We start from the raw sequence: 12,623 nt of genomic DNA on the forward strand, positions 1-12,623 counted from the left end.
TCTCTTGAGTGCAAGGCTTGGCATCTTTCTTGTGTTTGCAAAGATGGTATTCATGTGCTATTGAATGACACGTGCTGCTCTGATTTTCTTCAGTTGTACTTGCTGATGGATAGCTTTTTGAAGAATGCAGCCGATAATGCATTCTCGCAGGCAAGTTTACTTCAGTTGATACATGTACATTGTTACTGTCCAACTTGATGACCATGTGCTTTGCTTATTACCCAAGGAAGTGAGCAATGTTGAGGGAAGGTGGTGCATAAAGATCAGTTCCGATCAAGCAACTGTTCCTGGGTTGCTACTAAGAGGGTAGGATATATCTTAAACTTTCCTTTATCAGTTTTATTTTTTGGCTTTCAAATTATTTGTGAATGATAGGATTTTATTTGCATTTATCCTCAATTGACAACATATTCACATTTTTAGTTAATAGTGTATAACTTTATTTCAAGCTCATATTAGAAGATTACCTTTGTTGCAATTGTATATTTATGTCCTGGAGGTAGATGGAGGAGCTTCAACTTGTTATAATTTCAAGATTTGCTGGTTATGGTCAGCCAGGTGTCAAGGAGATGTTGTGTTTGTGTCTGGCATCAAACAAAAAGAAGCTTCATTACATTCAGGATGGCAGGTTATGAATAAATTATGGTGGTTGAAAGTACACATCCTTCATGCTATAGGACCTTGTTAATTGGATTGAGAAAGTGTATTTCGAGGTCATTTTTGCCTTGTGACAATTAGAGTGAGATACAAATCTCACAGTTGGCAAATCCAGCTAGTTGACTTTGGAATCACCAAGTTCAACCAGATCGACAAGGGACTGGTCACGAGTCAAGTGCTGATCCAAATGCAACTGAATCCTGGGGGATTTGGTTATGTGTTGGCTGAATAGGTTCAGGATCACCTGATTCTAGACGTAAGTATTACCCAATGTCACTAAGAAGTGAACTGTAGTTGCTTATTCAAAACAAATTAATCTAATACATGTTCTTTATTAGTCATTATTTTGTAGTTTTGTTCGTAAACTCTAGTTATTTTATTGTATTTATTCAATAGCTACTTGGTATTTTATAGATATGCTCAAATTTTCATGATTTTGTAGTAAAAGTACTTTATAAAATTTATAACTTGACTCCGCAAGTGGCCAAGTCTACTCTCTAACTCATGTCCCAATAGTCAGCCGACCCAAGTCTGATTCACAGGTTTGTCAACTACGATGAATCTTCTTCAATTCCATTCATCACAGTGGGAATCATATTGAAATTTATCAACACTTCATTAGACAAAAGATAGTAGGCACATAGAGGGAGTCTCATTATGTTGCCACTGAAAATCAAGTGGTTGACTTATCCAACCAAGAATTGGCAAAATACAGGTTTTGGTTCCTAAAGATGAGTTATCCATATTCTAAACCATGATGGAATTGGATCAGTTTGCTAATTTGCAACGTCAACCTCAGAGCCAAACCAATTATCTAAATCATGTTACTAATTAAATCCTAAACCCTGAAGCTATTAGGCACCATCTTGATCAGACTGGTTATTTCTGAACTTTTGGTTCCTACTTGTGAGATGGGCACTTCAGTGTATTCTGAAGAATCCATTATGTGAACTTTAGGCCATTTGTCTTCTGGATGTTTGTCGATTTGTGCCCCGTTTCTTTGCCAGTTGACATGTAGGCTTAGGAAAGAATGGCATGGTGCTTTAGTACAAAATTGATGTGGTATATTTGCCCATGTCGGATCAAACTTATGTTGATTGATTACAGTTAAATTTTATGTTAGAAGGTCTAGGCTCTCTTGACATAGCTTTGAGGTTCATAGTGTTTTCCCTACCTGGCAGTGGGTGGTCCACCTTCAACCATATTAGATGTCCTACTGAACCTTCCAGAATGAATCGGTAAGGAAACTGTCTTGACATGAATCACATGATGGTATGTCACCCAGACATTCCAGTTCACTTCATCGACATACTCAAACAAGTTCCAGGCATAGTTATATTATGTCATTAATTTTATCATGCACTTATGATTCTTGTTTGCTTGTTTTCTAGTCACTTGCAGTCTTTTTATCTTAAAAAGTTATCATAATTCTTTCAGCTCTAATGTGGTATTAAAGTTTGATATTTTAGTTATGGTAATGTGTTGTTGAAGCTTTTGCATTTGTGGTTGTCTTCATGATGCTATTCAAGCATTTGCACTTGAGATGATGATACCATGCTTCACCACTTTAGGTTGACTTTTCTGGACACAAACACTACACAACAGAATAAAATAAAAAGCAGCATGGAAACAAACCGTTTTCCTTTTGTGAACTCAAACTTATTAACTACCTTTGACCAAATGATTTTAAGTAAAAAAGAAAAAGAAAAAGAAAAATTCTGTATGTGCAACAAAATGCCCATAAATTCTGGAACTTCTAAACCAGATAATGAGTAGCTTTTGAATGACGAGCAGAACCAAGTTAACTTTTGTCCTTACTGTATATCAGTGGACTGCATACTCTGGTAAATTCTAAGTGCCATCACAGTGTGATGTTTTTAGGAAGTAGTGCTTTTAAGAAATCTGATTGTAGTTTATGTTATGCTGAATACACCCAAATTTTTTCATGCCTTCTTGAGGGATGCACAATTAATTGCCTAAGGTTGTGAATTTTAATGTTTCATAATAAGATAATAGTTTTTAACAGTATTTTGATTTTTTTTAATTATTTTTGAAATAGGGAAAATGTTTTTTTGTTAATAAAAATTTAACAATGATAGGTTCTTTCATTGTAAATGTCCAATTTGCACATTAGACCTGTGGGTGTCTTTTATTTGGAGGCATAGCAAAGGAGGTACTGGTTTAAAATTAATATGTTTTTACTCTGATTAAGACACTTATTTCTCTCAGGTAAAATAACTTGAGTTGTTGATTGGAGAATCTGTTCTAATCTTAAGTTGAAATAACTTTGATTTTTTTTTATATTTGTTTTTTGTTCACGTGAAACGGTGGAAGTTGTATTACTTTCGGAATCTGACTATATGCTTTGCGAAAAACTTTAGTTTTGTCCTCCATACTCCACAACTGCTCGGTTTCAGTTCTACATGATCCCACCATGCAGTAACATGCTGGAGATATCTTTGCAGTTGTCCATGTGTTCCTGTGTTCCAATGAAGTTGGCAGCTTTAGCTTATTTTACTGACAGATGCTGCTAATTTTAGTGGGCCAGGTGCCGAAAACTTTGTGGAGCCGATCTCTGCCGTTCCATTAAATGATGAGTTGGAGCAAGCAAGAAACTTAGCTGTGAAAGCTGAACTGGATGTGCTTTATAAGTTGACACAGAAGGTTTACTGATCAAAAGATTGTGCAGAATTCTAGTACATTTGAAGAGTGAAAGGCTTGTCATGTTTCTTGTCCTTGTTGATTGGCAGATGCAGGCAGGCATTGAAGACCTTTATAGATTGCTAGATGTCATTGTTCAAATGGACATGGTAAGTAGACAAAATCTTTAAAATATAGTATAAGCAATCACATTCTTATGCATGGATGCTTGGGATTTGGCTTCTATGATTAAAGTACTATGAAAAGCGAGTTTTAGTGTTGCCTTTGCTTGCAGTCCAATGTCATTAAATGTTATTATTTGTTTCTCATGCTTGTGTCATGTGCACCGAGGCATAAAATAATGAATTAATAATTCATGAATTAGCTTCAAAGAAGCTTACAAAGAATGGAACCAAATGGTTCCTTAAAAGCCTCAAGAAAGAGCTGTTGGAGGCCCCAGCAACTAGAACTCTACTCATTTAACTTTTGAGGGGCTAATAATAGATAAATAATTAAATGGCCATGTGGTCTTAATATAGGAATAGTCAAATTTATGTGGGCTGGTGTAGGCAATTGCTCACACAAGCCCACATGTGCCACTGCCATTGCCCAGATACTAAAGTCATTTTCTGAGGATGGTGTAACATCAGGAGATCCAGTCCAACATTCTCCTGCCTCTATGAAATTGTAATCCAGCAAAGGGAAAAAAGGATAAGGAGCCTTCAAGAACCCAATTGATGGGGATTTTCAAGATTTTTCGTTTGGTTTCCCATGAGGTGTGTCATTACAATATAATGAAAAAATTTAGGATAAATGGTTGAATCACTGGCAAATGTGTGCTCTTTTACATGCCAAATCACAGCCGCATGGTGTCATATATTAGCTCAACTGTCTGGCTACACATGCTGATTTATCCATCTATATACTCAAGAGGGTGATCATTTATCCCTTCACAGTTGATACTTGGCTTCCCTAATATTCTTGGTGCAGTCAATGTTTTAGCAGTTGTTCATATGGCATGAATTCTGAACCTGATTAGTTTTTGCATGAATATGATTCTCAGATGTGCATGACCTTTGTTTTCTCATGTGGGAAGCAATGTTGTTTCAAAAATTTATTAAATATAACCAATCAAAGACCATCCTGAGGGAAATATAAAATGCTCAAAATTGGCAAATTAAGGTGATCTAACATGAAGATCCATTCAATCCCCATTAAGCTCAGTATATATCCCCTAAACAGGGTATCGGGTCTTATTAGTTGCTAACCACTCACCCGACCCACTACTTACTAAACAAGGTGACAGCCACCCGATTCAAGTCCAAATAGAAACATGGAAATGAAATGCTATCAAAAGAAATGTGATAAAATGGTGTGAAATCTGGGAACCTTTGCTGATTGTCTTCAGCCCATTCCCAGGTAGCAGGGATATCGTCGTGATGGTTCCATTCTATGAGCCATTCTTCTTCTGCTCCCCTGTTACACCTGATTTTCCTGAGTCTCAGTCGTCTGTAGGGATACATGGAAGGATGTTTGTCCAGAACTGGGGCTGTGTGGGCTAATCTTCAGCACTAGAGGCAGGGCAGGTTTTAAGCTTAGATTCATGAAAGATTGGGTGTATGGCTTTGCCATCTGGAAGTTGTAGTTCATATGGCAAGGATCCAAGTCTGCACTTAATCAGGCCCGAAGAAACGTGGGGCAAGCTTATTGTACCACTAGGTAGGCGGAATCCTGCTCTTTGGGTTGGTCTGCGCAAGTAGACCCAGTCTCTAGCATTGTATTGCTGGTCTTCATACCTTCAATTGTATTGTATCACCATACGGTTCCAGGCAGTTGATAAATGCTCCTTGAGATCCTTAAGCACAACATCACGACACCTCAGATGCAGGTCTACTTCTTCCTCTCTTGCGAACCAGGTTGGTACCTGCGAACATCTGGGGGTGGCCTCCCATACACAGCTTCAAATGGAGACATACCTGTGGAAGAATGCCAATGTGTGTTGTAGGCTAGCTCTGTGCATGACAAATAGTCTGCGCACAGCCTTGGTCGCTGACCTGCAAAACACCGTAAGTAAGTCTCCAAGCATCTATTTACCACCTCCTTTTGCCCATCCTTTTAGGGGTGGTATGCAGTGCTCATTTGCAACTTGGTGCCCTGTAGCTGAAAATATTCGTACCAAAATGCATTTAGGAAGAGGGGGTTCACAGTCACTAGTGATGGAGTGTGGCATTCCATGCAACCGTCCTATGTAATCTTGGAAGGACTTAGCCACAGATTTGGTTGTGTATGGGTGGGCTAGGGGCACAAAATGAGCATACTTCGAAAGGCGATCTACCACCACCATGATCACTGACTTTCCTCGCGAGAGGGGGAGTCCTTCTATGAAATCCATGGAGAGGTCCTCCCAAATCTGCTCTGGAATTGGTAGTGGCTGCAGTAAACCAGCCGCCTTCATCGTTTCATATTTATTGCGTTTGCATACGTCCCAGTACCTAACATATTCTCTGATGCCTCTTCATGCCTGGCCAAAAGAAGGTGGGGCGCAGCCTGCAATATGTTCCTTCAACCTCTTCATGTCCCGTTGCATTAGCAGTATGGAAATGATCCAGGAGTATCGCTGGCAGGTCAGTTTCAGGAGGGATAATTATCCTTCCGTTGCGATACAGGTAAGGTAGTGGACCTTGAATTTGTGGAAAGCATGTCGTCTTATATTATTACAAAAGTACAAGGACAATCTTTGATGCACTGAACTGAGGAAGCACGCTGGTGAGAGGCCTTGACTTGCTCCCACAGATCCAAACTCCAAACGAACCCTTGACAAGGCTAGTAGGGTAGTTGCAGCTTGCTGTTCTGCTGCCCATGACAGGCTATCAGTAGCACCATTTTCCTTCCCCTTGCGAAAGTACACTTCGAAGTTGAAGCCCATCAATTTTAAGATCCATCGCTGGAGAACAGGTGAGAGGGTTCGCTGTTGGAGGCAGAATCTTAAACTGTTGTGGTCTGTCAGCACTACGAATTTTCGTCCCAATAAATAGTGCCTCCACTTCATAACTGCCTAACGATGGCCATGAGTTCTTCATTAGTCAATTTTGCACTGAAGGCTGTTCCCATGGCTTTGCTGAAAAAGCCTATCGGATGTTTATCTTGATTTAATACAGCCCCTACTCCCGCGTTTGAAGCGTCGGATTCTACCACAAATGGTAGCTGGAAATTTGGCATCTGTAACACAGGGGCTGTTGTCACAGCCTCTTCCAATTTGGCAAAGGCTTCCTCAGCCTTCTCATCCCACATGAATTGCCCCTTTTTAGTGAGCGATGTTAATGGAGAGGCTATAATCCCATATCCACGCACAAACTTGTGGTAATACCCCACAAGTCTTAAAAATGCTTACAGCTCTCTCACGGTTTTGGGCTGTACCCAGTCATTGACAAAAACTACTTTATCTTCTTCCATCCTCACTTGCCCTCGGCTGATCACGTCCTAGGAAAGAGACCTGCATGGTGCTAAAGGTACACTTGGATATGTTAGCCTTCAGTTGGTTCTGCTGCAGCATGTAGAGAACGGTGCACAGGTGCTGCAAGTGCTCTTCCTTCAAGACCCCTATGAATGCCCCCACCAAGGGTTCCACTGGCCACCCTTTAACCATGTTGTTCACGCTTTCAAACCTCTCTTGGTATTCCATTACTGAACCTGTCTGCTTGATTTTGGAGGGTTCAAACATTGTAATCCAGGTTTGTAGAGGGACCAAAACAAGCGGCCAGTGCCTCTACCATCGTCTCCCAACTCGGTTTTCCTTGATGGGCCAATATCCACCAATACCACCTTATCGCAGCTATTTCAAAGTGTACTGCTGCATGATTCACCCTCTTCTCTCCATTGATTCCTTGACACTCAAAAAATTGTTCTGATTTAAATACCCAACTCAATGGATCTTCCCTAGAAAATTTGGGAAATTCCATTTTCACTGGTTTCCAAAGTGTTTCCATCGTGGTCGATGGTCCGCCAGGTTCCCTTCTATGTCTATCCTTTGATTCAGTCTGCTTAGAACTGGGAATTCGTAGATTACCTTGCTGGAGAGCCTCCCGCAACAACGTTGCTAAGGTTTGCTGCTCAGGGCGCATTGCGTTGAGTTGAGCATCGATGCCCTCCATTCGTTGTTCCATCCTCTGAAGCCTCTTGTCAGAAGCCCCCAATGCTTCTTCCATTCTTGCACGATAAGCCTCCACTGCCACCAGAGCTTCCCTTGCTGTTACTCTGTTTCCTATGGCGATGTCTGATCTCTGTCAGGAAGCTGAGGAGCGTCCGACTCTGATACCCTATTAGCCCTTGCTTAATCCCACTCACACACCTAAGGAGAAGCCCAGCTTCGAGAAGTAATTCTTTTCGTCTTAGGGTTTTCAATCCCCATTAAGCTCAGTATATATCCCCTAAATAGGGTACTGGGTCATATTAGTTGCTAACTACTAACCCGACCCTCTACCGACTAAACAAGGTGACGACCACCCGACTCAAGTCCAAACAGAAACATGGAAATGAAATGCTATCAATAGAAATGTGATAAAAGGGAAAGACAGTTCGAGGCGTTCGGGTCCAGGTCTAACATGAGATCTGACAGTGGTAGCTTATGCACCTTGAATTTCATGATATTGCACCCTGTAACCTTTCAATTTCTAGAAGGTTATCCATATGATGAACAAAAGCATGGCATGTCTATGTACACTTGGTGGGAAACAAACATCTAGTGGTTGGTGACATAACCATATTTAGTTACTACTATTTCTTCAACAAGCTTGCAATATGGTCTTATTTTTGGCTTGAATAGTTGAATGTAACAAAAGCTTTTGTTTCTCATGGACTTCTAGAGTTTGTGATAAGGATGAACTTTGTCTCATGCTTGAATTTTGACCTTTTATTTGCGTCCATGACTAAGGAGTAAAGTCCATAAAATTTGAAGCCTGCTTTTGACCTTTCTGTTCCTTTTTGAGGTTTAGCAGTGGGACCCTTTATGTTTTACTGTACCCAACTAATTGTTCCTGAAATTCAGATAACAGCTCGAGCCAAATACAGTCTTGCATTTGGAGGTACATGCCCAGATTTGTTTGTCCTGGGGTCAGAGTGCATTCCTTCTGTCAAGGATGGAGAGATTGAACTTGCAGATAGCGGAGCCAGTGTTTCTCTAGCCTCTAATCAGGGGAGGAAGTGGACCTTGAATTTGCGGAAAGCATATCATCCTATATTATTACAAAAGTACAAGGACAATGTGCAGAAGGCTAAGGATGATCTGAAAACAGCTACTGCAGTATGTTTGCTGGAAAAATTGCATCATTTTGGTCTATAGTTGTCTCTCTATTTTTTCTATTTCTCAGGGAGTAGTTCTTGTATAAATTTTGCATAAATTTGTAATTCAACTGAGTCATTATCATTTTTGGGTTCTAACTGAAAAAATGCATTTGACTTGGGGTTTTTGATTTGAAAAATCAAGCTGGGGCTTGGTCAATGGGATAACATTTTTGGAACCAAAGCAGCTTAACGCCTTAACCATTTTTGGGAGAAAGAACAATATCTGCTAGTCCTGTACATAGCATTGCAAATATATTGCGGTAAAGGAATTATTTGGTCATAATTATGTGTAATGATGACATTGTTTTGATGGAAATCATCCTCAGCATTGGTATGGTACAGCAGTGCCCACGAATGTAAAAAAGTCTGTCTATCTGCACCCTGAAATGTTGGTGCCTTAGTGGTTCATGTAAGTTAATGCAATTCTGTTGCTGGAATTGAATGTGAGAGTAGTGCTGCTAAAGTTGCAGTTCCTTTATTCACCAAGTTTCAAATTCATATTGTGCTGGCAACAAAAAGATCATTTCATGTTTTTACACTAGTATGTTTTTCAGGTTACATTTTCTGTTACATCCTGGAGCGATCCGGAGACCATGGTCTCTGCTCTTTTCCAAGAAACATCTCCCTTGGTTCAAATGGGGATGCATCATATTCTTTGTGTGTACATTTCTTATAAAACCATTGTCACAAATGTCACATCTTTTAAAAAAAAAAATCCAATATTTACATTAAAGATGATTGAAATGAATAAAACTGGAAAAGAAGCATTTTTTTAAAAACACCAAAATGAGTTTAATGCATTCTTTTCATGTTTTTCTCATGTTTTTTCACGTTATTTTTTGTTTTAAAGTTTTAAAGTTGAGTTAAATTATTTATCTTTGTTTCATTCACTAGTAAATGTAAAACAACATTTTTATCATTTATGTGGTTATTTATTTACATTTTCTTATTAGTTTCTCATCTATTTCATCTTTACCTAATTTTTATATATATTTTTTAAAATTACGAACACTTCCCCAAGATTTAACTGAGAAAACCAACTTTGCCTAAAAATACCCAAGAAAAACCTTGCTGTTTAAAACATGAGAATGATATTTGTACAATGATAAAAAAGATTCAAAACTATCAAAACAGTGAGGTACTATGCCATATCCTAGACTTATTTGTATATGGATGCATGAATACTGCTGGACTGCAGCATCTGGCCCACTAGGGCCAACTTTCCAACATGTGTACAATATTACATCGCATGTTTAAAAGCTGACAAGTGAACAAGGAATAGGAAGCAAAAGGTATGTGCTTGTCCAGAACAAGGGTTTCGGCTAACATCCCTTTTCATATTTTCTAGATAGTGGCATGTGTGTATCTAGAAGTCATCTATAATCTGGACATAAAACCCAGTTGTAGTTTCCGTGAGCTGTTTCTGGATCATCTCCTCTAAGTGGTGGAGTTAGATGGTAAGATGTGGGGTCCCCATGAAAGCTCCTTGCCACAACAAATTCTAATTTTCTTAATTCAAATATATGTAGGCTAATATATGCTATAAGTCCTTTTAGTTTTCTGAGATAACAAGATTTTGGCTAATTCCTGATTGAAAGGTTATAAGATATTGGTTTTAAAAGAGGGAATATATAGATGTTAGATTTGCACCTGATGGTCGGCTCTGTTATAACAACGTAAGTTCTTGTTACTACGTTAGGTCCAGTTGGCAGTTAAAGAAAAAATGCAGATTGATGTCATGGGCAAAGCATGGTTTGATAAATCGTTGTTTAATATATGCTTAAAAGCATTTGTAACAATTCCAAATGACATCTAAAATTAATCTTAGGTATCGCTAGTTACTTGTATAAGGTGTTTATTTTGCTCGAGCAGGTAAGAATAAGTTAACTGTTTTGACCACACTGGCCACCTAAGAAATAGTTCTGGGATTGGCACTTTTTGGAAGAATATCACTGGTGTTCTCCAAGTTTTAGACTTCTTACTCTGTCAGAGAAATCTTGGTAGGTTGAAGCTTTATGATGTTAGTCTATGTTCCTCCTTCAGAACATTTTTCTGATTGTATGTGAATGATTATCTGAACATCTGAAATTTTCAATTACTATGTTTTATTTGATCAGCTAGTCATATAATGCTTGCCTTTATTCAATGTGTGTTATCTATTGCTTGATGAGACAATTTTGTTAGAATTATAGTAGTTTGATGTACGATTTGTATTATAAATATATGTATGTATGCAAAGGTCTTTATGTATTTATTTTCTTTTTATTTTTCTTGTATTTTCTGTATATCTTTTAATATTTTTTTTTTGATTAAGGGAACTAGCTGTTGGCTGCTCCCAACGGCTGGAAATCTAGCCATTGGAGCTGCCCAACACCTAGCTTCTCTTCTCCTTCTTTCTCACTTTCTTTTATGACTTGGGTCCCTTGCTTTGTAAAAGCTTTAAGGCCTGGTTTTGTACCTTATTTGAGATTAGTTAGAAGTGTTACACATCTAGTTTGAGGTTTCTCCCTTGTGCGATTTCTTGGACTGGCTGGTATGTTCAAGAGTGTGACTCTTGAAGTGTTTCTATTCTCAAGTTGCGGCCTAGTTTACATATTTGAGATTCTTTGTTCATAATGTATTGAAGATATTCTGATGTTGGACAACTGGATGATCACATTGATGCACCATTTTTCCAAGCCTTATTCACGCTTCTATGCTAAAATGTTCTTAGGAAGCTAGGAGGAGGAGACTTCAAGGGGGAAGTTCTGTAACTAAAGGGAATTCTAATGGAGTTGTGAAGTCATTAGAAGTTCAGGTAACTCTTGAAAGTAAATTCAAAATATTCATAATTTTGTAGCCAAGTATGAGAAACATGAGCTGCATTTGCGGCATATTAACTGAAGCAGCTTACAGAGTTGATTATGTCTTTTGTGATTTTCAGCTTGCAGATTTGGAGGATGCTCATCCTGCCCCCATTGATTTTCTTGTCTCTAGCAACATCAAAGCTGTTGTCATTACAGGCCCCAATACAGGAGGAAAAACCATTAGTTTGAAAACAGTAGGCCTAGCTGCATTAATGGGAAAGCTGGGTTAGTCTAACAATCCTTGTTAGTTTCACTATCTATTGTTTTTGCCAAATTGAAAGCATTCTAAAATTGTACAATGAAGCATCCCCTGACCACTGAACTGTTGGTTATGACAATAGGATTTGAAATTGACCATTAAATCACTTTCTTCGTTTAGAAAATTTACTGTTTATACACACTTTTTTCTGTTTTATCTTTTTATTGTCTGGTCACCAGTAACCTATGTCACACGGGTACAGGTACGATAAGGGTACGTGGACACGGCAATTTTCAAAATTTTAGGATACGCGGACACGACAAATTTTATATTCTAAAAAATAAAAAAGGATAATAAAATAAAAAAAACATTAAATTAATAATTCACTCTTATAATCTCATAAGTCATAAGAAAGAAAGTCTCAGATTCTCAAACAAAACATTGTTCATCACCAATCTCATAACCCATAAGAAAGAAAGTCTCAAACAAAACAAAGAATGTCGGGTTGGTAAAGTGGTTCGGATCGGGTCTGACCCAAACTCGATCCAAAACGTACCTTGCCGTGTCCAAGTGTCGGTATCCAGGTGTCAGAGTGTCGACACCGGTACGTGGCCCGTTTTGCCGTGTCTGTGTGACATAGCCAGTAACATTTATTTTTCCTGCTTAAAACACAAAACCAGATGATCAATTTTGCATGTTTTTTCACTTAAAATATTCAATTTTTTGTCCTCTGAATCTCATCTAAGTTTTGGTAGTAAGATTTGTTGAGAAAACGTGCTGCTTTTGATATTTAAAGTGTTATGTGTTTTGGTATTTAGTATTAGGTAGCTTTCTGAATTTTTAATATTTTGGTGGACTCTTTATGTAAAGGGTTAATCTTAACCCTAATCCTATTTAGTCTAATGAAAAGAGGAGCAGCCAACGACTTTTCTGGACTGCTA

General features: G+C 38.5%; 1 protein-coding gene across 2 annotated transcripts in view; it reads left to right on the forward strand.

The window, feature by feature from the left end:
- The window catches only part of LOC116262476 (uncharacterized), a 33,054-nt gene that overhangs the window by 5,470 nt on the left and 14,961 nt on the right, over nt 1-12,623 (forward strand). For both annotated transcript variants that reach the window (XM_050079947.1, XM_050079948.1), the window contains exons 6-12: nt 94-154; nt 231-306; nt 3,198-3,321; nt 3,408-3,467; nt 8,342-8,596; nt 11,351-11,434; nt 11,561-11,708. In XM_050079947.1, the coding sequence (XP_049935904.1) occupies nt 94-154; nt 231-306; nt 3,198-3,321; nt 3,408-3,467; nt 8,342-8,596; nt 11,351-11,434; nt 11,561-11,708 (808 nt within the window). The remainder of the gene's footprint in view (nt 1-93; nt 155-230; nt 307-3,197; nt 3,322-3,407; nt 3,468-8,341; nt 8,597-11,350; nt 11,435-11,560; nt 11,709-12,623) is intronic.

Source organism: Nymphaea colorata, chromosome 10, assembly GCF_008831285.2.
Source record: "Nymphaea colorata isolate Beijing-Zhang1983 chromosome 10, ASM883128v2, whole genome shotgun sequence".
NCBI lineage: Eukaryota > Viridiplantae > Streptophyta > Magnoliopsida > Nymphaeales > Nymphaeaceae > Nymphaea > Nymphaea colorata.